General features: G+C 37.6%; 1 protein-coding gene across 7 annotated transcripts in view; it reads left to right on the top strand.

The window, feature by feature from the left end:
• ORC3 (origin recognition complex subunit 3) overlaps window positions 1–27,922 on the top strand; it is a 70,085-nt gene that overhangs the window by 23,814 nt on the left and 18,349 nt on the right. For all 7 annotated transcript variants that reach the window (XM_040238822.1, XM_040238825.1, XM_040238820.1 and 4 more), the window contains exons 10-13: window positions 5,213–5,346; window positions 5,782–5,845; window positions 19,165–19,281; window positions 20,113–20,192. In XM_040238822.1, the coding sequence (XP_040094756.1) occupies window positions 5,213–5,346; window positions 5,782–5,845; window positions 19,165–19,281; window positions 20,113–20,192 (395 nt within the window). The remainder of the gene's footprint in view (window positions 1–5,212; window positions 5,347–5,781; window positions 5,846–19,164; window positions 19,282–20,112; window positions 20,193–27,922) is intronic.

Below are 27,922 nucleotides of genomic sequence, written 5' to 3'. Positions count from 1 at the left end.
GCATTTTGAGTGCAGCACTTTCACAGCATCAGCTTTCAGGATTTGAAATAGCTCAACTGGAATTCCATCACTTCCACTAGCTTTGTTTGTAGTGATGCTTTCTAAGGCCCCACTTGACTTCACATTCCAAGATGTCTGGCTCTAGGTGAGTAATCACACCATCGTGATTATCTGGGTCATGAAGCTCTTTTTTGTACAGTTTTTCTGTATTCTTGCCAGCTCTTCTTAATATCTTCTGCTTCTGTTAGGTCCATAGCATTTTTGTCCTTTATTGAGCCCATCTTTGCATGAAATGTTCCCTTGGTATCTCTAATTTTCTTGAAGAGATCTCTAGTCTTTCTCATTCTGTTGTTTTCCTCTATTTCTTTGCATTGATTGCTGAAGAATGCTTTCTTCTCTCCTTGCTGTTCTTTGGAACTCTGCATTCAGATGCTTATATCTTTCCTTTTCTCCTCTACTTTTCACTTCTCTTCCTTTCACAGCTTTTTGTAAGGCCTCCTCAGGCAGCCATTTTGCTTTTTTGCATTTCTTTTCTATGGGGATGTTCTTGATCCCTGTCTCCTGTACAATGTCAGGAACCTCCATCCATAGTTCAGGCATTCTGTCTGTCAGATGTAATCCCTTAAATCTATTTCTCACTTCCATTGTATAATCATAAGGGATTTGATTTAGGTCATACCTGAATGGTCTAGTGGTTTTCCCCACTTTCTTCAATTTAAGTCTGAATTTAGCAATAAGGAGTTCATGATCTGAGTCACAGTCAGCTCCCGGTCTTGTTTTTGCTGACTGTATAGAGCTTCTCTATCTTTGGCTGCAAAGAATATAATAAGTCTGATTTTGGTGTTGATCATCTGGTGATGTCCATGTATAGAGTCTTCTCTTGTGTTGTTGGAAGAGAGTATTTGCTATGATCATGCATTCTCTTCACAAAACTCTATTAGCCTTTGCTCTGTTTCATTCCATATTCCACGGCCAAATTTGCCTATTACTCAGGTGTTTCTTGACTTCCTACTTTTGCATTCCAGTCCCTTATAATGAAAAGGACATCTTTTTTGGGTGTTAGTTCTAAAAGGTCTTGTAGGTCTTCATAGAACCGTTCAACTTCACCTTCTTCAGCATTACTGGTTGGGGCATAGGCTTGGATCACTGTGATATTGAATGGTTTGCCTTGGAAACGAACAGAGATCATTGTGTCGTTTTTGAGATTGCATCAAAGTACTGCATTTCAGACTCTTGTTGACCATGATGGCTACTCCATTTCTTGTAAGAGATTCCTGCCCACAGTAGTAGATATAATGGTCATCTGAGTTAAATTCACCCATTCCAGTCCATTTTAGAAAGTCACTCAGTCGTGTCCAATTCTTTCCAACCCTTTAGACTGCAGAGTCCATGGAATTCTCCAGCCAGAATACTGGAGTGGGTATCCTTTCCTTTCTCCATGGCGTTTTCCCAACCCAGGGATCAAACCCAGTCTTCTGTATTGCAGGTGGATTCTTTACCAGTTTAGCCACCAGGGAAGTGTGATGTTAAATGAAATTGAGATATAACAACTTTCTAATTTTACTTCTCTCATTCATTTCATTTCATTCATTTGTTTATTTACTTCATAAGTGTTTATGGAGAGTCTACTCTTAAGCACTGGGCTAACCCCTGGATATACAGAGGATAAAGAAATCTCTGTCTTCAAATTGCTTATTGTTTACTGAAGGAGGCAGAAAAGTAGAACTGCAGCTCTTGAGTAGTCAGTGCTATTAGAGAAACATGCCTGGGGATTCCATAGAGAACAGAAGTGTATCCTAAGGGACAGGAGCTTGCTGGGTCAAAGTTGGAAAGGCAACAGTAGAGGGAGAGAGCTCTGTTGGAGGGGTACTACTTCCCTGGTGGCTCAGAAGGTAAAGAATCCACCTGCAATGCAGGAGACCCAGGTTTGATCCCTGGGTTGGGAAAATCTGGAAAAGGAAATGTTTACCCACTCCAGTAATTCTTGCCTGAAGAATCCCATGGACAGAGGAGCCTGACAGGCTACAGTCCATGGTTTGCAAAGAGTTGGACACAACTAAGCACAAGATAATAGTCTAGACAAGTTAGGAGAAGGGCTAAACTAAGGTAGTGATGATGAGACTAGGGAGAAGGAGACAGATTTAAAGATGAGACAGAATCTTGTGGCTGATGGGATATGTAAGAGAGGAGCATCTTACATACAAACAGGTTCTAGCTTAGCAGATGGTTTGGTACCATTTGTTAAGTGTACATGTTTAAATAAAGCCAAGAACCCATTTGTCAGAAAAGGATGTTTCTTTCTATGTATGGTAAATTTAGGGCACTTTGGATATAAAAATTTGTACCCAGGAGAAAGATCTGGACTAGAAATACTTAGGATTTATCATTGAAAGGTAGGTGGTTGAAGCTGTGTCATGAGGATGAAGTATCACCTAAAGGAGTGAGGAAAGAACTAAGAACAGCACCCTAAAGCAAGCTAAGTATAAGAGTGAGCAACGGAAAAGGACACTAGAAACAGTAAGGAAAGCCAACAGGAAAATATTTCACTGAAGTCAAAGGAAAAGGAAATATACACTGTAGGCTCACATACAATTGAGAAAGTGAGTAGAAAAAAAAACATGTTGGGGCTTTCCTGGTGGTCCAGTGGTTGGGAACCCACCTGCCAATGCTAGGGACACGAATTTGATCCCTGGTTGGGGAAGATGCCACAAGAACATTAAGCCCTGGTGCTACAACTACTGAAACCTATGTGCCTAGTGCCTGTGTTTGCAACAAGAGAAGCCGCTGTAGTGAGAAACCTGCATACGACAACTAGAGAATAGCCCCCACTCACTGCAACTAGGGAAAGTCTGTGCAGCAGTGAAGACCCAACGCAGCCAAAAATAGAAATAAATGCATATGAATAAAGATTATTTGTTAATATCAAATATTAACCAGGTTACTTAATCTTTCTGTGTCTCTCAGTTTTCTCATCTGTAAAATGAAGGGATCTGATTAGATGATTTTTTAAGTTCCTGATTATTTATATTAGGTACTTTATTAAGTATTAACATTGCTCCATTGATATGTATTATTATCTCCAGTTTTGCACTTGAGAAACAGAAACTTAGATTAAGTAGCTTGGCCAAGATTGGACAGCAGAATCTCAGTACCCGATTTGTCCACTTTTCCTGATCATCAGTTGTTCCATTGCTCAGTCGTGTTTGACTCTTTGTGACCCCATGGAGTGCAGCACGCCAGGTCTCCTGGAGCTTGCTCAAACCTCATGTCCATTGAGTTGGTGATGCCATCCAACCATCTCGTCCTCTGTTGTCTCCTTCTCCTCCTCCTGCTTTCAATCTTTCCCAGCATCAAGGTCTTTTCTAATGAGTCAGCTCTTCGCATCAGGTAGCCAAAGTATTGGAGTTTCAGCATCAGTCCTTCCAGTGAAATTCAAGATTGATTACTTTAGTATTGACTGGTTTGATCTAGGGACTCTCAAGAGTCTTCTCCAACACCACAGTTCAAAAGCATCAGTTCTAAGGCTCTCAGCCTTTTTTATGGTCCAGCTCTCACATCCATAACTGACTCCTGGAAAAACCATAGCCTTGACTATGTGGACCTTTGTCAACAAAGTAATGTCTCTGCTTTTTAGTACGCTTTCTAGGTTTGTCATAGCTTTTCTTCCAAGGAGCAAGTGTTTGCAGTCACCATCTGCAGTGATTTTGGAGCCCAAGAAAATAAAGTCTGTCACTGTTTTCACATCTGTTTGCCTTGAAATGATGGGACTAGATGCCATGATTTTCATGTTTTGAATGTTTAAAGTTTAGTTTTTTGAATGTAAATTTTAATCATCAGTGGGAAATACTCTGTGTAAGTCTTCATTTCTATAGAAGGTGCAATAGGGCATATAATGACTGTATGTTTAAGTCCTTCCCTCATTAGGTAGATATAACCAACTTGTTAATTGACCCAAATATTGACAACACACTTGAACTAAATAGCTGAGTGTCACTGGGTTCTTGACTTTATCTGCAGCTGTCCTCTAACTTAGGTGACTTAGTTCCAGCCCTCTTCCCCAGCAAGTCCCATATTGTGTTTGGTTTTTACTTTTCTCATGTTTAAAAAGTAGTGTTAACATTGAAATAAATATAATCACATTAATATAACTGTATATAAGCAAGGAAGAAGACTGTGTTAGTATGTGGAACAATAATGTAGCATTTGGCATGAACAGTCTCTCTTTATTTTGTACTTGTTTCCAACTTAGGCTGCCCCTTTAAGTGGACTGTTCTGGAGGATTTTCTTTAGTCTTGGATATTTGGTCTTCAGCTCTACAGGCTCAAAAATTCATTATCAGTTTATGCATGAAAGGTCAAGCTCAAATACCTTAAGACTAATATATAGGCTAGCATGTTAATTTATTAATTTGTAGTGGGGAATACTGTTTTCCAGTGACCAGAATTTGTTTTCTACACTATCTAGGGAGCTCTCTCTTTGGTACAAGGTACCTGGAAAAACCAAACTGGTCATGAGAAGCTTGCTTAGAGTCAGGAGTTTTTAACATGTGCATAGTCTTGTAAAATACATCTTACGAGTTATGGTAGAAGCTGGAAAATCAGTCCCCCTTGTACTGGAGGGACCACAGCATTCTACTTATAGGACTACATGCAGCTACCAAATATGTGCTATCTTTTCCTCCATGACAAAACTGAGTTTTAAAAGATACACTTTCTTTGGACATGTCTCATTTTTTGTTATTTATTTATTTATTTATTTTATCAGTAAGCAAGGCTTCTGCTATTGTAGCTTTTTTTTTTTATTTTTTAGCAGACCAGTTTTTACACCAGTTTTAGATTGGTATTTTTTTAGGAATATTTGAGTATCTGTTAGACTATTAGATCACACCACAGTCACATCTCCATCACAACTATTGTTAATTGTAAGTGAGTAGCTTCTGCAGATAGCTGATCTATCCACTTATGTTCGTTTCTTTCAGTTTATACTTCAGAGACTACAATTTTCTGACCTTGTCTGCAAAATTGGAGCCCTAAAATATTCTAGGTGTATAACCATTTATGCATTGTTTGTAGTTTTATTGTGACATTATTAAATATATTACTGCCATAAATACTTTAGCTGTTTAAAAATAAACTGTAATATTGAGCAGACATGGGGCAAGAGATTTACTGTCAAATATAGCAAATATATTTAATCTTCACTTTTCTTTCAGCTTTCTCTATTAGAACATTTCTATTCCCAGCCCCTCAGTGTTCTGTGCTGTAATCTCCCAGAAGCCAAGAGAAGAACACATTTTTTATCTGCTAATCAATGTGAAAACATCCGACGTCTTCCATCATTTAGAAGGTAAAAAGAGAAGTACATATTTAGTATATCTTGTAAAAGAGTTGAGGCAAAATAAAGGATTTCAGAGCCAGTTAATTTTGAAGTGGGTAAAGGAAAAAGAACCTTTTTTTAGAGCAAACTAAAACACTTTGTTTTTAATTGAGATATTTGGCATAAAGAAAAATATTTTTGCAGGGGGGCATAATTTGCAGTATTGTTAGTTGCTTTTTATAAGTAACATTTCCTATTTGTGGAGTTTATAGCCTTTGTTTAATGTTAGACCCCTAGACTAAGAAATCCACCTGATTTAAGGACTTGACCATGACTTGAATTTATTTTTGAAAAGAAATAAAAGAAAGTAGCCACCAATCTAGGTAGTTCTTTATTTCCGTATGCTATTCAAGTGTTTAAAATTTTCATTCTCTGTTTTTGTGTATGCGGTGGTAAAAATTTTAGGTATGTGGAAAAGCAGTCTTCAGAAAAGCAAGTTGCACTGTTGACCACTGACAGATCTTTGAAGGTAGGAATATGGGTGTATTTGTTGCTGATTTCTTTTTTTTTTCCTTCATGAAAAAGAATATGCACAAAAATTTACTGAGTTTATTTTTAAAAAACTGTACACTCTAATATGCATTGCATAGTGAAGTATTGGATCTTGATAATCCTATAGAAATGTGATTGTTAAAGATGATATAAAACCTCAGTTCTAAAGGAAGACCTTTTTTTCTTTTTTTAAATCAAGAAGGAAAAGCTAGAACATGAGGTTTCTCCTGTGGTCTGTTTTGGAAACACTTGCAGATCTAAACTTTCTTTTCCACATAGTGGTTTTGGAATCTGTAGGTGGTCTCATTTTAATGTTCTTGTAAGGGCTGTCAGAAATAGAAGCCATGCAACTTTGGGCCCCACTGCTAAGTGGATATTGATTTGATTTGGAAAAAATATATCATTACATATTGATAATATAGTGCCAGGAAAGGTGTAATGAGCTTAGAAAATTATGAGTTAACTATACAGTATGGGGAATATCAAAAGAGGGAGTTTTTTTCTTTTTTAAATAAATAATACTTGGACCTGGTACATAATTCAAAGATAAAGATAATATACAATGAAAAGGTTCCCTCCCATCTTAGTCCTCCACTACCCACTTACCCTCCCTGGATATAGCCAGTGTTGCTAGTTTCTTATGTATTAGTCTTTAGATATTTTCCACATATACAAGTAACAAGTAATTATATATATTTTGGAGGTTTATTCCCCTGTCTTACAGAAGATAAATACATACACTATTTTGTACTTTGTTTTCTTAATCTTGGAAATCATTTTATATCACTACTAAAGAGTGGCATTGTATTTTTTTTTTTAGATTAACTTTCTTTATTGTGATGTAGTTGATATACAATATTATGTAAGTTTTAGGTATACATTATACAGCTATTTATAATTTTTAAAGGCTACACTCCACTTATAGTTGTAAAATATTGGCCATATTCCCTGTTATACAGTATATCCTTGTAGCTTATTTATTTTATACATTGTAGTTTGTACCTCTTAATCACATTCCCCTAACCCTTCCTTCTCTCTACTGGTAACCATGTCTGTGAGTCTGTTTCTCTTTTGTAACATTGACTAGTTTATTTTTTAGATTCTAGGTATAAGTGATATATAGTATTTGCCTGACATATTTCCCTTAGCATAATACCCTATAAGTGCATCCATGTTGTTGCAAATGGTAAAAGTTTCATTCTTTTTTGTGGCTGAGTAGTATTCTACTGTATATGTAGTCGCACATCTTTTGTCCATTCATCTATTGATGGACACTTAGGTTAAACATTCAGTGCATGTATCATTTCAAGTTAGTAGTTTGGGGTTTTCTTCAGATACATATCAAGAAGTGGAATTGCTAGGTCATATAGTAGTTCTGTTTTTAGTTTCCTGAGAAACCTCCATACTATTTTCCACATTGTCTGAACCAATTTACATTCCCCTCAACAGTTTATGAGTTTCCTTTCCTCCACATCCTTGCCAGCATTTGTTATTTGTGTTCTTTTTGATGATAGCCATTCTGATAGGTGTGAGGTGCTACCTCATTGTGGTTTTGATTTGCATTTCCTGGTTGATTAGTGTTGAGAATCTTCATGTGACTGTTGGCTGTCTGCATTTACTGTCTGGAAAAATGACTCTTCAGTTCTGCCCATTTTTTAATCAGATTGTTTGTCTTTTTTTGAAGTTGAGTTGTATGAGCTGTTTATATATGTTGGATATTAATCCCTTATCAGTAGTATCATTTGTAAATGTTGACTGCCATTCAGAAGTTGTCTTTTCGTTCTGTTGGTTTTCTTTGCTTTGCAAAAGCCTTAAGTTTAATTTAGGTCCCATTTGTTTGTTTTTGTTTTTGTTTCCTTTGCCTTAGGAGACAGAGCCAAGCAAATACTACTATGATTTATGTCAGTGTTCTGCCTGTTTTCTTCTAAGAGTTTTATGGTTTTCAGTCTTATATTTAGGTCTTTAATTCATTTTGAGCTTATTTTTATATTTAATGTTATAGAATGTTCAATTTTATTCTTTTACACATAGCTATAAGAGTGGCATCATATTTTATTGAATGAATGTACCTTCATGTATTTAACAAGTCCCTTAACAATTAGAATGTGTGATGTCCCACTTATTTTCAGACTCTTTATACCTTTTTAAGGAAAAAGTTTATTACAAAATTGTAGTAAAATTAAGATGAGACTGAACTTAAGCCCTAGCACTCTGTGGGTTTTACTGATACAAACTATTTTTTTTAATTGGAGGATAATTGCTTTATAATGTTATGGTGGTCTCTGCCATACATCAATGTGAATCAGTCATAATTATATATATTAATATATCCCTTCCCTCTTAAGCCTCCCTCCCTTGCCACTCCACCCATCTAGGTTGTCACAAAGCACCAGGTTGGGCTCCCTGTTTATTAAATTTTGAATAAAAGAATATTAGTTCCTGGAGGGCGTGTGTTCTATATAGGTAAAGACTAATTTACCTCCTTTTAAAAAATTCTCAAAATATATTGAGAATGGCTTCTTTTTGATGTTGTTCAGCTATAGTTTACATACGTAATTACAATGCAAAATGGCTTTTATCAAAAATTATTTCTGATGCAGAATCCACACTAGGCCATAATATAAAATCACTTCTAGATTGGATTTAATAATTATTTTAATAAACTCTGTAATCTTTTCAGAGCAGTATACGAAGTCTTCAGACACTAAAGTAGGTTATTTCGATACAGAGGAAATTTAAGAACCAGTGGGAAAGGATGTGTGCGTGTTATTGAGTTTTTTGAGATTAGACATCTTAGCTGTATTGAGTCAGTGAGTTGCCAAGTGTATTTCCAGCTAGAAGTTTCTGTCAAGAGTGTACTTTCAGAGGTCAAGAAGAGATTTTTAGAGAGTACCTTTAACCATTGAGATGACAAAAGGAGAGAATGTCTAGGCTGGCCTGTTGCAGAAATTTGCTGTGTTCAGTGGCTCAGTAGTGTCTGACTCCTTGCTATTTCATGGACTGCAGCACTCCAGGCTTCCCTGTCCTTCACTGTCTCCCTGAGTTTGCTCAAACTCATGTGCATTGAGTCGCTGATGCCATCCAACCATCTCATCCTCTGTTGCCCCCTTCTCCTGCCCTCAATCTTTCCCTGCATATCGGTCTTTTCCAGTGAGTCAATTCTTCACATCAGGTGGCCAAAGGACTGGAGCTTCAGCTTGAGCATCAGTCCTTCCAGTGAATATTCAGGGTTAATTTCATTTGATCTCCTTGCTGTCCAAGGGACTTTCAAGAGTCTTCTCCAGCAGCATAATTTGAAAGCATCAGTTCTTCAGCATTCAGCGTTCTTTATGATCCAGCTCTTATATCCATACATGCTGCTGCTGCTAAGTCGCTTCAGTCATGTCCAACTCTGTGCGACCCCATAGATGGCAGCCCACCAGGCTCCTCTGTCCCTGGGATTCTCCAGGCAAGAATAACTGGAGTGGGTTGCCATTTCCTTCTCCAATGCATGAAAGTGAAAAGTGAAAGTGAACTCGCTCAGTTGTGCCCGACTCTTAGCGAACCCATGGACTGCAGCCTACCAGGCTCCTCCGTCCTTGGGATTTTCCAGGCAAGAGTACTGTTAGGGTCCATGACTACTGGAAGAACCATAGCTTCAATTATATGGACCGTTGTTGGCAAAAATTATATCTCTGCTTTTTAATATGCTGTTCAGGTTTGTCATAACTTTCCTTCCAGGGAGCAAGCATTTTTTAATATCATGGCTACATTCACCATCCACAGTGATTTTGGAGCCCCCCAAAATAAAATCTGTCACTGTTTCCACTTTTTCCCCATCTATTTGCCATGAAGTGATGAGACCGGAGGCCATGATCTTTGTTTTTTGAGTGTTGAGTTTTAAGCCAGCTTTTTCACTCTCCTCTTTATTAGAGTGGTATCATCTGCATATCTGAGGTTGTTGATATTTCTCCTGGCATTCCTAATTCCAGCTTGTGATTTATCCAACCCGGCATTTTACATGTACTCTGCCTGTAAGTTAAATAAGCAGGGTGGCAATAAACAGCCTTGGCTTATTCCTTTCCCAATTTTGAACCTGTTCGTTATAGTCTAATATTAACTTTGCTTTTCAGTAACTTTGTGTATTTTCTAAGCATTTATTTATACTGTGCTTATGTTTGTTACAGTTTTCAGACCTGTTTGTTATCATCTTTGCCATATTCACTTGGGATTGCATATTTAATCATTTAGAGGTGTATTTTCTTGGGACTTACATAGTAAAAAATATGAAGGAGCAACAAAGATTTGCACCTTTAACCTGAAAAAATTTTATGTTGGCTACCTGCTGAATTCAAGGGACAGAGGTTATCTCTGAAAAATTAATGTGTTGGTTTTTCTAGTTTAGACCAAAAGTATCTTTGAATATTTTATTCTTATTATAATGCTTTTCTTTTTATCTTTTTATAGTTTTGGTTTAAAATTCATGATAATTTTATATGTATTTTTCTACAATAAAAATTGGAAAGAAATGCCAGATGATAATCAATAATATAGTGCTGCATGATACAGGGGAAGATGCATCTCAGAAATCTTGTGTTTGAACTCCAGCTGCTCAGTAGCCATGTGTACTTAAGGAAATCACTTACCCTGTTTAAGCCTTAATATCCTTGTCTCTGAATTTAGATTAATCCCTAGTAATGATTTCTCCATAGGGTTAGTGTTAATCAGTCTATTCAGCAAATGAGAGTGAGTTTAAAACAAACAGAACAATAAAACTTTTATAAATGTAAACCAGAAATAGTTACTATTTATTTTTCACCATGATAAAAATTAAGATATAAATTAAATATACTGTTTTATATATTGTATAACATATATACAAAGTGTATATAATACTCTGTTATATAGTCATATAGAGTATATAGTTATATAGACTTACCTCCTATTAGTTTTGTGCTCATTTTCTACATTTATATTTCTGAGACATAGATCTCAAAGTGTAATCTAGTGAAATTTATATTCTTTATATCAAGATTGTTTCTGCCCTAAAAATCTACTGGCTGTCTACTCTGATTAACTAAGTGACTGCTCGAGACCTTAGCATATATCAGAATCACTTGGAGCACTTGTAAAATGCAGGTATCTAGGCTTCATCCCCAGAGTTTCTGATTGTGTAGCCCGGTGCTCTGCCCCAGGAATTTGCATTTCTAGAAGGGTTCCAGGCAGTGCTGATGCTGCTGGTCTGGAGGCCATTCTTTGAGAACCACTGACGTAGACCACTTCCTAGAAGAAAACATCATTTATTGTCTCCCTTTACCTTGTTTTCTTAAGTGTAGAAATAAGCTAGTAAATGCCAGCCTAAACAAATGATTCATCTCAGTTGTCTTCTGACTAGATTCAAAGTGTGAAAAAAAATAAATAAATAAAGCAAACAGAAAAACTCATTTCAACTCTCTTAAGATTATGGACCCTTAGTTTCATAGATACCTGCTTTAAAATTGTATACCAGCTTTGTATTTCATAAACTTTAGGAATGAGTTTTTTGAATGTACTTAAATCTAAAAATTTAGCTAACTCAACCATGTACATTTGTAGAAGATTCATTAAGAAGTTCAAACTAAGATGAGACATTAGAAGGCCACATATAGTTGATGAAAGAGTCAAGATTCTGTGCATTTTCTCATTTCTGAGTAGTCTGTCCCTTGAGCAGTTGTACAGTGCAGCTGTGTACAATGCCTGGAAAGTATGCTCTCATAGCTAACAGTTAGGTTCTTCTAAGTTTAAACAGAATAAGCTTGTTCAAGCTCCGATTAATTCAAACTCTGATGTCCCAATAGCTTTCAAAGCCTATAATAGAAGTTTAACAAATAATCTTTGAAGTTTCTTTTAGAATGCTAAGATTTTATTTACTTGTTCATTAAACAGATTAATAACTTTTCTTCTGACTGGTTAAATCATTTACATTCCTCATTGAAAGTTCATTTTAGTGTATAGGTTTAAATGAAATTAAATCAGGCAGTCTATTATGGTAAACAACTATAGGATTTAAATGAAACAGCAAGAACAGTGACTGGATATATTTTTACAGTGTTTTGTCTCAAAGTTTTGCTTTAGTAATCAAGCTTTTTTTTTAAATTTTAATCTTTAATTTATGAAACTCTATTTCATGAGAAATTGAGCTGTCAGACATGCCTTAAACAGAACTTTCAAATTTAGCATGATAAGAGATAAAATTTTTACTCTTTCTTGTGCCTGAAATTTTGTTTGAAGTCAAATATTAAGGAGAGTTTAGATTTTAGCCTCATATCATATTTGCATAATTTTTATCTGATAATAAAAAAACTAGTTTTTGATATACTGAAAAGATTTTTTTTTTTTTTTAGTAAGTAGTGAAAAATTATCTTGCTTTCTATGAGGAAATGTTTTGGTGGCAGGAGAATATTAACAGCTTTTCCCAATTAGTAGTTTTTATGTCTGTCCCAACACTGTATCTAAGATTAGGTCTATTTTAATCTTGTGCCCTCTAAACCAGCCACATTCTATATTAGTAATAATGATTTGCTATACATGTTGATCCTGTCTTGTCAAGAAATTAAGTATGCTCATTATGTAATGAGTGACTAATTTCATATACCTTGTGTAAGAAAATAAATTTATGTATTTGTATTCAAATCTTATTTAAAGCTGTGTGGCATCTTCTTAAAGCATTAAACTTCATGGTATGTAGAAAACTGAAATTCAGTCTCTTGCAGGTGACAGCTGAAGTTTTATTATTTTGACTAGTCAGTATTTCATGTTTCTAAAGCTTACATGCCCGAGTTGATTTAAAGGCATAGATCATGGCATCTGGTCCCATCACTTCATGGGAAGTAGATGGGGAAACAGTGTCAGACTTTATTTTTTGGGGCTCCAAAATCGCTGCAGATGGTGACTGTAGCCATGAAATTAAAACACGCTTACTCCTTGGAAGAAAAGTTATGACCAACCTAGATAGCATTTTGAAAAGCAGAGACATTACTTTGCCAACAAAGGTCTGTCTAGTCAAGGCTATGGTTTTTCCAGTGGTCATGTATGGATGTGAGAGTTGGACTGTGAGGAAGCCTGAGCACCAAAGAATTGATGCTTTTGAACTGTGGTGTTGGAGAAGACTCTTGAGAGTCCCTTGGACTGCAAGGAGATCCAACTAGTCCATTCTGAAGGAGATCAGCCCTGGAATTTCTTTGGAAGGAATGATGCTAAAGCTGAAGCCCTAGTACTTTGGCCGCCTCATGCGAAGAGTTGACTCATTGGAAAAGACTTTGATGCTGGGAGGGATCGGGGGCAGGAGGAGAAGGGGACAACAGAGGATGAGATGGCTGGATGGTATCCCTGACTCGACGGATGTGTGTCTCAGTGAAGTCCTGGAATTGGTGATGGACAGGGAGGCCTGGCGTGCTGCGATTCATGGGGTCGCAAAGAGTTGGACACGACTAAGCGACTGAACTGAACTGAAGATCTGGGAATAAGAGAACGTCTTAAAAGTTGTAACATAATTACTTTTAGAAAGATAAACTGATACAGCATGCTTATTTTATTGAATTCAAGTGAGGAACTGGAGCCAAGAGAAAGTGAAATATCTGAAGTCACAGGACAAGTTAGAGGTAGGGCAGGGACTTCTGGTGACCATTTAGTATGCTTATCACAAGTTCGGTGGAGACCTGCCTTTCACCTTTCTGCCTACCTCTTCTTTCTGTTTTTTTGTTTTGTTTTGATATAGAACCAAAGGACAAGAGGAGGGGGAAAATCTATTTGAAAAAATAATAAAAGGGAAGGTAAAAAGAAAATCTCTCCAAACAAACTACCAAGTGTGATCAGACAAGCTAGGCGTTAGGAGGGTAATGTGTGAGAAATTGGCAGTTTCAGTCCAAACCCTTCCTCAAGTGTTTCTGATATAAATGCCAGGGTAGCAGTATGGAGGCCAAAGGACTGGGAGAGACAAGAAGATTAGCACTCCTTCCACCCAAGGAGCTAGGAGAAAGCCATGGTTTGCTGTTCTCTAGGTAGCTATCATGTGAGAAGTCAAGCCTGGAATCATCTTCAGCTAAAATTTCTCTGTAATGAGAAAAATAATGCTTAGTTCTATCAAGATGATAAATAAGAAAATGTTGTGTTCTTGAACAGCTGATGCATTTTAATCCTAAAATTTGTTTGTTTTACCAGCTTTCAATGAGCAGTGAATTAATTGAAAGGAATAAGTTGCATAAATTTAGTCACTTTTACATACTTTGATTTAGTTTTCTTGAGTTCACCCTTCACCCCATGCATATAATTCTAGACACAAAAGTGATAAGTACTCTGGAAAAAAGAGAAATAAATTCCAAGAACTAAGTATCATGGCACATATTATTCTACTAATCATGTTTTATTTAACTATATATATATTTAAGTTGTATATAGTCATTGGCTTCTGTAAAAAAATGTAAATAATCCTTAATGATGGAGGCCTTGTCATATGAGTAAACAGTAATGATTTTTGAATGAATGACAGACAGACATAATTTATGTGACTGGAAATGGCATATTTAAACGGTTGTATTACACATTGCCAGCACTCAATATGCCAGCAAATTGAGAAAATTCAGCAGTGGCCACAGGACTGGAAAAGGTCAGTGTTCATTCCAGTCCCAAAGAAAAGCAATGCCAAAGAATGCTCAAACTACCACACAGTTGTACTCATCTTACACGCTAGTAAAGTAATGCTCAAAATTCTCCAAGCCAGGCTTCAATCGTATGTGAACTGTGAACTTCCACATGTTCAAGCTGGATTTAGAAAAGGCAGAGGAACCAGAGATCAAATTGCCAACATCCGCTGGATCATGGAAAAAGCAAGAGAGTTCCAGAAAAACATCTATTTCTGCTTTTTTGACTATGCCAAAGGCTTTGACTGTGTGGATCACAATAAACTGTGGAAAATTCTGAAAGAGATGGGAATACCAGACCACCTGACCTGCCTCTTGAGAAACCTATATGCAGGTCAGGAAGGAACAGTTAGAACTGGACATGGAACAACAGACTGGTTCCAAATAAGAAAAAGAGTCTGTCAAGGCTGTATATTGTCACCCTGCTTATTTAACTTCTATGCAGAGTACATCATGAGAAATGCTAGGCTGGATGAAGCACAAGCTGGAATCAAGATTGCTGGGAGAAGTATCAATAACCTCATATATGCAGATGACACCACCCTTACGGCAGAAAGTGAAGAAGAACTAAAGAGCCTCTTGATGAAAGTGAAAGAGGAGAGTGAAAAAGTTGGCTTAAAGCTCAACATTCAGAAAACTAAGATCATGGCATCTGGTCCCATCACTTCATGGGAAATAGATGGGGAAACAGTGGAAACAGTGTCAGACTTTATTTTGGGGGGCTCCAAAATCACTGCAGATGGTGATTGCAGCCATGAAATTAAAAGACGCTAACTCCTTGGAAGGAAAGTTGTGACTAACCTAGACAGCATATTAAAAAGCAGAGACATTACTTTGTCAACAAAGATCCATCTAGTTAAGGCTATGGTTTTTCCAGTAGTCATGTATGGATGTGAGAGTTGGACTATAAAGAAAGCTGAGTGCCAAAGAATTGATGCATTTGAACTGTGGTGTTGGAGAATACTCTTGGACTGTAAGGAGATCCAACCAGTCCATCCTAAAAGAGATCAGTCCTGGGTGTTCATTGGAAGAACTGATGTTGAAGCTGAAACAGTACTTTGGCCACCTGATGTGAAGAGCTGACCCATTTGAAAAGACCCTGATGTTGGGAAAGATTGAAGGCAGGAGGAGAAGGGGACGACAGAGGATGAGATGGTTGGATAGCATCACCAACTCAATGGACATGAGTTTGGGTAAACTCCCAGAGTTGTTGATGGACAAGGAGGCCTGGCGTGCTGTAGTTCATGGGGTTGTAAAGAGTCAGACATGACTGAGTGACTGAACTGAACACACATTGACTGGCAACTGACAGCTGGCCATCAGTGTGATTTTTTAGGTTCTTGGTGGCTTTATTTTTTTAATCTGAGCCAGCATTTGCAAATAGAGAAATTTTATATCAGAAATTCAGACTTCTGTCTTCTTTTGAAAAACTACTAAATCTGGCTCATATCCGGCAAGACAACAGTGGTTGGTCTTTTTTTCCAGCAGTTGCTCTTACTGAAGAGCGAGACTGCATGTTGGCCTCCATTCATTCACGTACTACTTCATTCAACAAATACTTCTTGAGTGCCTACTGTGGGCCAAGTATTAATCTAGTACAGGAGTGAACAAAACAGGCAAACCTCCCTGCCTTTGTGGAGCTTACCTGCTATCAAAGGGAGTAGGTAAAACATCTTTGTGAGTAATAATTGCTAAGAAGAAAACAGTGAAAGAGAGAAAGGGAGTACTGGCCGTGTGCACAGGGAATGAAATTGAAACTTTCAATAAGAGCTTCTTCAAGAAGGTGAGCTTTGAGTAAAGAGGAAGTTACAGGGCATCCCATTCAGGAATCCAGAGGAAGAAAATTCTAAGCAGAGCCACAACAAGTGGAAGGGACGTGAGGTTGGAGCTTGTCTGGCATGTTTGGGGAAGAGCAAGGGCACTGTTTTTGCTGTTTTTCCTACAGCTCACTGTTTTCCCGTATCTGTTTCAAAGATCAGTAGAGACCAAGAGGTCTTCATGTTTTAAGAACAGAAGAAAACATTTCTTTGGTAAACAATAAATATTTCTAGGCAGTGCATCTCTGTTGAAAAGACCGTCCAAACACAGTTATGAAATCGTGGCAGCTATGACTACAGTATGGAAAAGACTCCTAAGGAAAAATTTAATGAATAGAAAACAGGAGAACTATTTCAACAGGCTATGTTTCTGCATGAGCATGGTGTGGTGCTGCTGTAATGTATGAAGAGGGAGATTTTCTCATGCATCAGGACCTCTTACAGGCTGAAGTTTTTGAAAATGTGTTCATACAGTGCTTTAGGAATTGTTGCCCTGCACACATAAAGGCATTTGCAGGTAGCTGTCACTGTAAGACAAAGAACTTAGAGGACAGGTTACATGAAAAAGTTAAATTAGTCACTGGTGATGTTTTCTGTTGCCGCTGATAAACACACAGGTATAAATAACAGTGGAATCTTTCTTATATGGAGTTAGGTTCTGAAGTCAGCACATTAAGTCAGAGATTTTGGATGGTCAAAATTACTGTTGAAGATCCCTTAGAAAGGTATAACAGATCTCTCAATTAGTCCAGTGTAGCCAGTTTTATTTCCAGTGTTGGAAACAGAACTCCCATATCCTCAGATGAAATAGTCTGCCATGTTATAGGAACAAAACAAAAGAAGACAAAATGTTTTTTAAAGGCTAGAAGTCTAATCATCACAGGGATGTGAGGCATAGTGGAAAATGTGAAGGTACTAAGACTGTCTGGGAGAAAACATGTTTGTATCTTTCCTTTTCCACTTACTCCAGGGCATCTAGTTCCTGGAGTGTGCAACATTGCCCATACTGTGTCAGGTATTTCTTTTCTTTCCACATCCAAGTAAATTTAGTGAAGATGTCATTCATTTCTGCTGTATCACCCAGTTATTTGTATTCACAGTTAGTCCACAAAGCAAAAGTAAGAGGTAGTACATGAAGTATAGTTATTATTCAGTAATAGATTCCTTTTTCTCCAGAATATTGCCCCTGTTTACAAGCTGTTTACTCACATATCAAGGTAAGCCATTAGTGGCTTAATGCAATCTCTCTGTTATAGCTTACAGTGAAAATAGAAATTAAGTATACTCTGATAGTGGCAGTTAAAATACCCTTTGTTATGATAGAAGACCTAGATTTTTGAAATTACCAACTAACTCAAATACTGGTGGGAAAAAACTTTGATACTAAAAGCTTTTCTTTCATTTGCCCTATGCTTTCAGGTAATGACTCAGATTGCTGACCAAGGAATTGATTTCTAAGTGAGTTAGAGTTCAGGAAAATATATCAGATTTGTTATATTAGATAGTTTAGATTTGTTTGAATTTATTGATATCTGGTTGCTTTCCAGGTAGCACAGCTGGTAAAGAATCTGCCTGCAATGCAGGAAACCCCAGTTCAATTCCTGGGTTGGGAAGATGCCCTGGAGAAGGGTATGCCAACCCATTCCAGTATTCTTGTCTGGAGAATCCCCAGGGACAGAGGAACCTGGCAGGCTATAGTCTCTGGGGTTGCAAAGAGTTGGACACAACTGAGTGACTAAATGCAGCACATTGATATCTGGAGGTGTTTTTTTCTGCATGGTTGACCACTGAAATATTGAGTATCTGCAGAATATTGCAGGAAAAAAGACAGCTCAGTACTTTTGAAGATGGTACCACAGATCATAATCCTCTTAAGAAAATGTTACAGAGATAAGTGATAAAAGTATTTGAAGTATGAAAACTGCATGATAGGGTGTAGTATTTTAAAATCCTTTTCAAAACATTTCATAAAGTTCTAGAAAACTCTCCTAATCATCACCCCTCCAAAGAAAAGCCTTTTGAAACTGATTGTGAGATTGGTCATCCTATAGGTTTCTTAAGACTGCCTCCCATATCACACTTCTTAGATTCTAAATTATAAAGCTTGTTGGCTTCAGGGTTCTAATTTTCAGTTTCACCTGCTTAGTTGGTAAAGTGAACAAAACTGGTATTGGAGAATCCCAACAAAAAAGCAGTCACCTGCAGTGTTTCTACTACAGTCTCCCCTTCCCTTTCAACACAACTTTAGTAGGACTATGAGAAAAGCATACAGGGACTTCCCTGGTAGTCCAGTGGTTAAGACTTTGTGCTCCCAGTGCAGAGGGCATTGGTTTGATTCCAGGTCAGGGAACTGAGCTCCTATAATGCTGCGTGATGTGGCTTAAAACATCATGGAACCGCAGCAACCATTAATTACATTGGTACTGGGGGCTCTGGTGATCTCTTCACCCTTCTAATGCCACTGAAGCTAGAGGATGATGGCCATCCCTTGCTGTGGTATATACCAGGTGACTGACAAAGGCAAGCATCCAGCAGGTGCTCTTGTGCACACTTGTGTTTTGGAGGGGCCAAGTCTTTGTGGCAGTGCTTTAGACAAGAGGAAATTAAATTAGTTACAAAGTTAGTTTTGGTATGTGTAAAATATCACTAGACTTGATACTAAATAAAAAGTATCCAACTGTTATCCTAGATTTTGTGTGCATGATGAATTCTCAGACTTAAGGTTAATTTGTAATTCTGAATCTTCTCTCATCAGTTTTCTGGAAATTAGATTTTATTATTTTACTAACTGCTGACTTACATATTTGTAATGACTTTTTTAGGAGGAAACACAATCATTACTAGAAAACCTGCATGTTTACCATACAAATTACTTCCTGGTTTTGAGATGTCTTCATCAGTTCACTTCTTCTCTTCCCAAGTACCCATTGGGTCGACAGGTAACTAGAACTTACTCATTTGGAATCTCTGATGTAGGACTATTACTGGTTTTTCCCTTTGAGTTTAGTAGCATTCAGGCCTCAGAATTTGCAGTGGATCCACATCTTGCCATGTGTGCACAGTCTAAATCCATTCCAGCTGTACATTTTACTGGTAATTGAAACAGTATTTTTTGTTCTGATGGCCACAACTAGAAACAGCCATGTGAATCGAAGTGGTGGTGCTTTCCCTTCAGTGTGTTTGTGCTAAGTCATTTTAATTTATTTTCTTTAATACTTTGTCACTTACACTGAGAGAGCTGATCCTCCACTTTAGTGAAATAAAAAAGAAATCTGTTTGAGACCGCCTAATGGTTAACCTTGCATTATACTCAGAACTAAGGGAAAGTAGTACTTTTGCTTCTTGCAGAATTATGCTCTGCTGGCATCTTTAGAGTGGATTCAAGGGAAGAATTCTGTATTCCTAAATCTTTGCATTCTTAACTCAGGTTTAGAGAACAAATATATATATGTAAGATGACTTGTTTATTTTCTGCCATTAAACCTTCTTTTTAGTAATCACGTCATCATTTTAATAATTTTCTTATTGCAAAGTGACCAGTGATATCAGCCAATCCCAATATGATCTCATTTTGCTACCATGTGAATGATGTTTTATGTAAATACCCGATCCATGTGATATGTGCCCAGTCTGTTGTCATCTACAGAAAATGGCTGTTTTTTTTAAAAAAAAATTTTTTTGACCTGCTCATTTATGATTTTCCCAAACTAGTAATGTGCAGACTTAGTAGATCATTTTTGGTCCCTCACAAATATGCTGTTCACTTCCAGATCAGAGAGCTGTACTGCATGTGTTTAGAAAAGAACATATGGGATTCAGAGGAGTATGCATCAGTCTTGCAGCTGCTGAGGTACTTTGTTTTTTTTCCTTTTTTATCTACTCTAAGCCTGCCAATAAATAACACCTGCTTCCAGAACTCTGCCTGCCAAGGAATTTCATAAGTAGCCACGTTGTAACTAATATTTGTATATATCTTGAATTTTATGTTTGTAGTTAATGTAGAAACCATCGATTTCTTTGCTAGTTTTACCTTGTTTCTGAACTTTTGATTTTTTTAAGTAAAATCAGTGTTTGCTTTGTGAATTGTTGATACCACACAGGGAGAACCTTGTTATTGATCAGTTCAGCCAGCTTGCTGTTATGATAGGGAAGGTAGTCACAGCAAGCATGCTCACATGGCTCCAACCTGGTTGGGTTGAGGAGCAGCATCACTGAGTGAAATGCATCCTGTGGAGGAGCCCACTGCTGACCCAGATGAGGAGTGGCTGCCACTGGGCAGTGGTCTTGATGCCTTCCCCAACCTGAGCCGACTCTGTCAGCGTTAACACTGGCTAAGCTGTAAATTTTTCTAGTATTATATGAATAAATAAGGTATCTTGGTGCTATTATCAGATATCAAAGATCACTTATTCCTGACAAATTTATCTTTTAAAGTTATAATTATTTGTTTTCTTTGGCTTTACGCCGTATATATATGGTGACTTCTTAGTCTTTCATAAAAATAATGACCACTTGGGTAGTGAAAGAAGGGAATCCAAGTGTGAGTTGTTTTTGCACACAGTCTTATAATTTTCCTCAGTGGATATAAATGTTCATATGAAAATATCATAAAGAAGTCCAAGAACTGAATATTTACTAAGCCTTGGCTTCCCCTGGGTCCACAAGAAAAGAACAGATGGGCACAGTAGGAGGAAAATTCACATTGAAAGCACTTTCAGTCCCGAGACTTAATAATACAAATGTTAGTTATCCAGCAGGTGCAGCTTAAGATAGGAAACTAATTTTATGCTATCTGGAAAAATAACTCCCCATGGAAACTAGATTGCCACTGAAAAGCTATGTTTTATTTCATTTTCTTTAAATGCCAATAAGAGATTTCTGTATATTTATATACTTCAACTGGAATGTTCCTGAGATTTCTTTTGTTTTCTATTCAAGTCAGCATACTTATCTCAAGCACCCAGTTGATTCTTGCTGGGTTTCCTCTTTAACCTTCATGATTAGTAATTGCCTTCCTTTTCCAGTTGGGTATTTCTAAATTCATAGATTTCTTTGTCAGGGAGAGTCACAGATCAAGAATGCCAGTTCTAAATAAGAGTAAGGAAATGTGAACAGTGATAGTTATGGTATGCACTATTGGATAGTACTAATCAGGGATCATGAAGTCTTGCTGTGTCAGGCACTGTCGGTACATTTTCCAGTCTGATAGTCAGGTGCGCCTTTGTGGCAGACACCATTAGCCACACTTTATAGCAGGTGAAACTAAAGCACAGATAGGGTTTAAGTAATTTGCCTGAGATTTTACAGCTGTTGATGGAACTAGGATTCTAATTCAGATCTGACTTCAAAATTTTTATACTTTCCACTTTTCTTTGCTCAGGTTTAAAATAGGGATTTGGGGATCTGGGTAAAGCAGAACCAGTGAATAGAAAGCAAAGTTTCAATCATTGCTAATCTGAGGTCAGAAACAGGAATATTAAAACCACTAAGGATAAATACAGCAGTCACAGCAAGGACAGGCAAGAATCTGGGAACCACCAGAGAGAAAGAAATCTGCCACCCTTCATTCAAACTGGAATTATTCTTATCACCTTTGTATAGATACTGTTAAGTCACTTCAGTCGTGTCCGACTGTGCAACCCCATAGACAGCAACCCACCAGGCTCCCCTGTCCCTGGGATTCTCCAGGCAAGAACACTGGAGTGGATTGCCATTTCCTTCTCCAGTGCATGAAAGTGAAAAGTGAAAGTGAAGTCGCTCAGCTGTGTCTGACCCCTAGCGAACCCATGGACTGCAGCCCACCAGGCCCTTCCGTTCCTGGGATTCTCCAGGCAAGAGCACTGGACGAAAAATCAGGGACACTTGTCAGTTTAGTCATTCTAAATAGGAAACATCTGAATTTAGGAAACCAGACATTCCTGTCTCCTGTCTTCAAATAATTGAAGTCATAAGAGAAAATTAAGTTAAAAATGATCACTGAATGTTTCTTTGGAATGAAAATATGTAGTACTATTAGAAACATAGTCTAGTAACATTTCCAATTAGAACTTTCTGTTAAGAGTTACTTGAATGGCAGTATTTCTCTTGAGAAATCCCTTTTATCTGGAAACTGACATGTTTAAATAACCAGAGGTCTACTTGATGAAATGTTTTGTGACCATTAAAAAGTACAAAATTCCTAACATTTGTGTGGAACTGCAAAAGACCCTAAAGAACCAAAACAGTTTTGAGGAAGAACATAGGTGGAGACATCCTTCTTGATTTCAGTGTATATTACGAAACTAGTAATCAAAACAGTATGATATTGGCATGAAAACAGACACACAGATGAATGGAGCATAATAGAGAACCCAGAAATAAACTCATGCTTACATGGGCAGTTAATTTATGACAAAGGGGACAAGAATATACAATGGGGCAAGAGCAGCCATCAACAAATGGATTGAAAAAACTGGACCCCTAATCAACTCAAAATGGATTAAAGAGGAACACAGAGTTAAAACCATAACACTAGAAGAAAACATAAGCGTTGAGCTCCTTGACATTGGTCTTAGCAGTGGTTTTTAGGCTTTGACACCAAAAGCAAAGACATAGGAGTGGGACTGTATTAAACTAAAAAGCTTCTGCACAGCATGGGGAACCATCAACAAGATGAAGAGGCACCCTACAGAATAGGAGAAAATGTTCGTGAATCATCTATCTGATGAGGGATTAATATCTAAAATATAGAGAACGTATACAATGCAATAGAAAAAAATCTGATTAAAAAATGAACAGAGGATATGAGTAGACATTTTTCCAAAGAGGACATACAGATGGCCAGCAGGTACATGAAAAAGTGCTAAACATCGCTAATCATCAAGGAAATGCAAATCAAAACCACAATTAAGATATCATCCATTAGAATGACTGTTATCAAAAAGACAAGAAACAACAAGTATTGGTGAGGGTGTGAAGAAAAGGGAACCCTTCTTCCCTGTTGGTCTGAATGTAAATTGTGCAGCCACTATGGAAGACAGAATGGAGATTCCTCAAAAAGTTAAAAATAGAGCTCCCCATGATGCAGCATTTCCACATCTGCATGTTTATAAGAAGGAGAGGAAAGCAGTAACTCAAAAAGATGCCAGCACTGTGTTTACTACAACATTGTTTACAATAGCCAAAACATGGAATGAACCTAAGTGTCCATCAGTGGATGAATGGATAGGCAGATGTGTGTGTGTGTGTCTGGGTGTGTTATTCAGAAATAAAAAGAAGGAAATGCTGCCTTAACACTGAACTTACAGAATCAGAGAACAAATTGGTGGTTGCCCGGGGTAGGGGGTGGTCAAAATCAGTACAAACTTCCAGTTACAAAGGAACCCTAGGATTGTAATGTACAGCATGGTTACTATTAATAATACTGTATTGTGCATTTGAGAGTTGCTTGGAGAAACTATTTGAGATGACAGATGTTAACCAGATTTATTGTGGTGATCATTTCACAGTATATACATATACTGATTCATGTCGTATACCTGTAACTAATGTTCTATGTCAATTATATTTCAATTAAAAGATACAAGGAACTTATAAGAATGTTGAAAGTGTCAACTATTCGTAATTGGAAAAAGACCTGTAGAATTTTTTATCAGTCACTTTTAAGTGTAAGTAACAGACGTTGGTGTGTGTGGGGAGTATGCATTCACAGTGTGTCGTAATCTGACATGAGTGCAGTGGCTCTGCATGTCTTCCCTAACCTTTCCTCTGTCAGTCAGCTCTTGGAGCCTAAAGACCACATTCCTATACAGGATATGAGCTGGCTAATTTTCGCTCAACCATGTGTCACTATAAAAGGGTATATTTAAGTTAAAACACTGTTGGGGAAGAGAAAGTGGTAAAAAAAAAAAAAAAAAGTTATGCTAACTGAGCAGTAAGCTAGGTGAGTGTCTTTTTTTGGTCAGCTGTGAAAGACCTTAAGAGGAAAATTTTAGCTTTCTATTGGAGAGAATTTCTAGATAGCCACCTAAAATATTAAACACGAGACCAAGAATTTTTCAGATTTTAAAATTTGAAAAATCATGCTTCAATAATAAGATGTAAAGGGTTAACATAAATCATAAAGTCCTCCACTTCTAGGCCACTGATGGCTCAGCTGGATGGAGGCACACTGCCCTACCCCAACAGTACCAGTGGAGCCCCATAGCAATGGTTCTCAGACTGGGCCCTTCTTAGGAGAATTTACTGTCCCTTGGCCCCTCTGCCATCAACTGAGAATCACTCATCTAGAGTTACCACATTGTTTTTCTCCAATAAGGAAACCAAAGCCAGAAACATTGAGTGACTTTTCTGCGGTTGGTAGATCTGGAATTTAACCAGATCTTCCATGTTGAGTCAGTTTTTCAGCCCTATTCCAATTATTCGAGTGGTGGTACAAAAGGAAATTTATATAGGTTTGTGGCCAGAAGTCCACGTTGAGAGGGTACCCCAAGTTTTAAAATGAGCCAGCTGAGCAAGCTCCTGTGGACTCAGCCCACACTCCGTCTTGAGGACATGTTGGCACAGTGTGCAGACATCTTTAATGAATGGAGCCACAGTGTCTAGTCTGCTTATCCCAAGTGGAACCTTATGAGCTTGCTACAGAAACAGATTTTTAAATTCAAGTTGATTGATAGGTGAAGAATTTACTTTAGGCTGAAAGAGATTATTTTAATTTCTGAATAAGGCTTTTGAATTAAACAGTAATATATTAGCAGGTCAGCTCAGCTTTCATTGAGTTTAGGAAAAAAAAATGACTGAAGTAATAATATTGACATCTGATCACTTTCAATTCAGTTGAGTCGCTCAGTTGTGTCCAACTCTTTGCGACCCCATGAATCGCAGCACGCCAGGCCTCCCTGTCCATCACCAACTCCCGGAGTTCACCCAAACTCATGTGCATCAAGTCAGTGATGCCATCCAGCCATCTCATCCTCTGTTGTCCCCTTCTCTTCCTGCCCCCAATCCCTCCCAGCATCAGGGTCTTTTCCAATGAGTCAACTCTTCGCGTGAGGTGGCCAAAGTATTGGAGTCTCAACCTCAGCATCAGTCCTTAGCTTAGTTCAAAGAGACTAGAGGTTTAGAATCTAAATAATGCATTGTTCCTGACTTTGCAGATTAACTTTTGATAATATTTAAAGATCTTGTTATGAAAAATGACACAACTCCACAGTCTGTGAGGCACTTCCTTAATAATAATAATCTAACTTCTCATGATCAAGATTTATCCATGCAAAAGCTCTCTGAGACTGCAGCACTAAAATACGATTTCTTTATAACAGGGATTGCTAATCCTCAATTTGCATCGTGTCAAGCCCCTCACAATTTTCTGTGGGCTGCTGCTTAACTCAGACAAACAGCTGAATTGTTGAAGCTCATTTTAAAGCAAAAGATGCTGAGTGGCTTTAGTATATGTAAAAATCAGCTGAAGCATTAAACATACAGATTCTGCCCTCTCCCCAAAGATTCTGAATGTGACTGCTGGAAACTTGAGTGTAATGGTCAGCAGAAATCAGAATTTAAGAAGCACTTTACATTTGGACAGGTGGTCTAGGGGCCACACTTTGAGAAATGTGCTTCTAAATAATAATGGAGAATAAGAAAGGAATACTAAAAAATTGAGGGAAGAAATGAAGCCGAAAAAGAAGCTGGATGGCTTTAGGCAGTTGGTGTCAAATTAGTTCCAAAACTAGACCAAGGTATTCTAATGCTAATATTGAGCTGTGGTTTTTATCTCAACAGATAGAAAAATGATCTGCACTTGTGTTTTAAGTTTTTCTTTATTAAACATTTAGTGCCTGCTACCAATTTTCTGCTAGTAAAATGAATGGGTAGCTAAGAAATAATTAATTTTAAAAATTCAGAAATAGCTAATTAAACTGAAAGCTTTACTTCTTCTGATTTCAGGGTTATACCTTTGTAGTGCATCAGTAAAAGTATTTACGTATTTTATCTTGCAGAAGTGTCTCTAACCATATGGTAGAATTGACCTAGTTTGACCTAGTACAAAAAGCTTGAAAGTGAAAGTGTTGGTTGCTCAGTCATGTCCGACTCTTTGTGAGCCCATGGACTGTAACCCTCCAGGCTCTTCTGTGCATGGGATTCTTCAGGCAAAATACTGGAGTGGGTTGCCATTCCTTTCTCCAGAGGATCTTCCTGACCCAGGGATCAAGCCTGGGTCTCCTGCATTGCAGGCAGATTTTTTACCATCTGAACTGGAAAGAGCACGGTGCTCCATGAGCCCTGTGACTTCAGGGTGCTCCCTCCAGGAACCAATTTGAAAATAGAGAAATTATTCTTTACCTGATGTCATGAAATTCTTTTCACTGCATGGCCACTATCTTGTTTACCCATTCAAAAAATGTTTTTAATACTCCGTATGTGGAGTCACTGACCTGTTGACAGTGATGACCCTGGTCCTTACCCACATTGAATCTTGGCTGAGTAGGGAGATTAAGGTGGATAAGTAGACAGACAGGTACAATACAGGATAATAAGGCCTGTGCTGGGTAAGGTCTAGCGCGCTAAGGAACTAATAGACTGGACAGTTACCCTCTGTTTCTTGGAGGAAGTGACCTCTAATATGAAATATCAAGGCTTAGAAGGAATCAGGCATATTTTGGTTTCTATTTCACTTGTTACGATCATATGTGATTGCTTTGTTGTGTTGTCTTGGAAGAAGACAGTCTCTGTGAATGTTGTTTTTGGCAAGCCTTTTCTTTTTGCTTTCTTCTAGTCTTTGTTGATGTACTTGGAGGTTTGAGTCCTTAATATTTGAGTATTTTTCAAAGCTGTGCTGGTAGTGTCTGTCTAGAACTTGAGAATTCATTATTCAGAAGATCTTTGCGTTAGCCATGGATTGACCAGTTTCTCCTCTAGCCTGTTCTCAATCAGATTTTTATATAATTAGTACTTAACCGGAAATGACTGCCTTTCTATGTGATGAAGCAGAGCACTCATTGCTCTTCAGGGTGATTGCTCTTAATGATTGCTAAATGATTCTCTTTCTATCTTAGTTTAGGGAACTTTTTTTTTTTATAAATAACAAGCTATAAAACTTTTAACACATTAAGTATCACAAGCCTTTTTTGAACCTTTACCCAAAAGTGATATAATCACTTAATCAAGTTGGTTCAAGATAGAATAGCTTTTTCAGCACTAATGAGACCTGTCTTAGATGTGTTGTTTTTCCTTTCTCTTTAAAGTGGTGGTCCCCAATCTTTTTTGCCACCAGAGATCAGTTTTGTGGCAGACCACTTTTCCATGGATCCAGGGTTGGGTCGAGGGGATGGTTTCAGGATGATTCAAGCACATTGCATTTATTGTGCAGTTTATTTCTGTTGTTAGTACACCTCAGATCATCAGACATTAAATCTTGGACGCTAGGGACCCCTACTTCAAAATGGTCTGGTGTGCTAACTTTCAAACTTTCTAATTTTGATGCAGTTTGTCCTCCATATCTGCAGGTTCCACATCCATGGATTCAAGCAGCCACAGGTTGAAAATATTTTTTAAAATTCTAAAAAGTTCCAAAAAGCAGGGGGGAAAATGCATGTGAGTTTA

The sequence above is a fragment of the Oryx dammah genome, unplaced genomic scaffold, assembly GCF_014754425.2.
Source record: "Oryx dammah isolate SB20612 unplaced genomic scaffold, SCBI_Odam_1.1 HiC_scaffold_4, whole genome shotgun sequence".
NCBI classification, from domain to species: domain Eukaryota; kingdom Metazoa; phylum Chordata; class Mammalia; order Artiodactyla; family Bovidae; genus Oryx; species Oryx dammah.
Note: the sequence above shows the minus strand (reverse complement) of the source record. Positions and strands in the feature narration are given on the sequence as shown.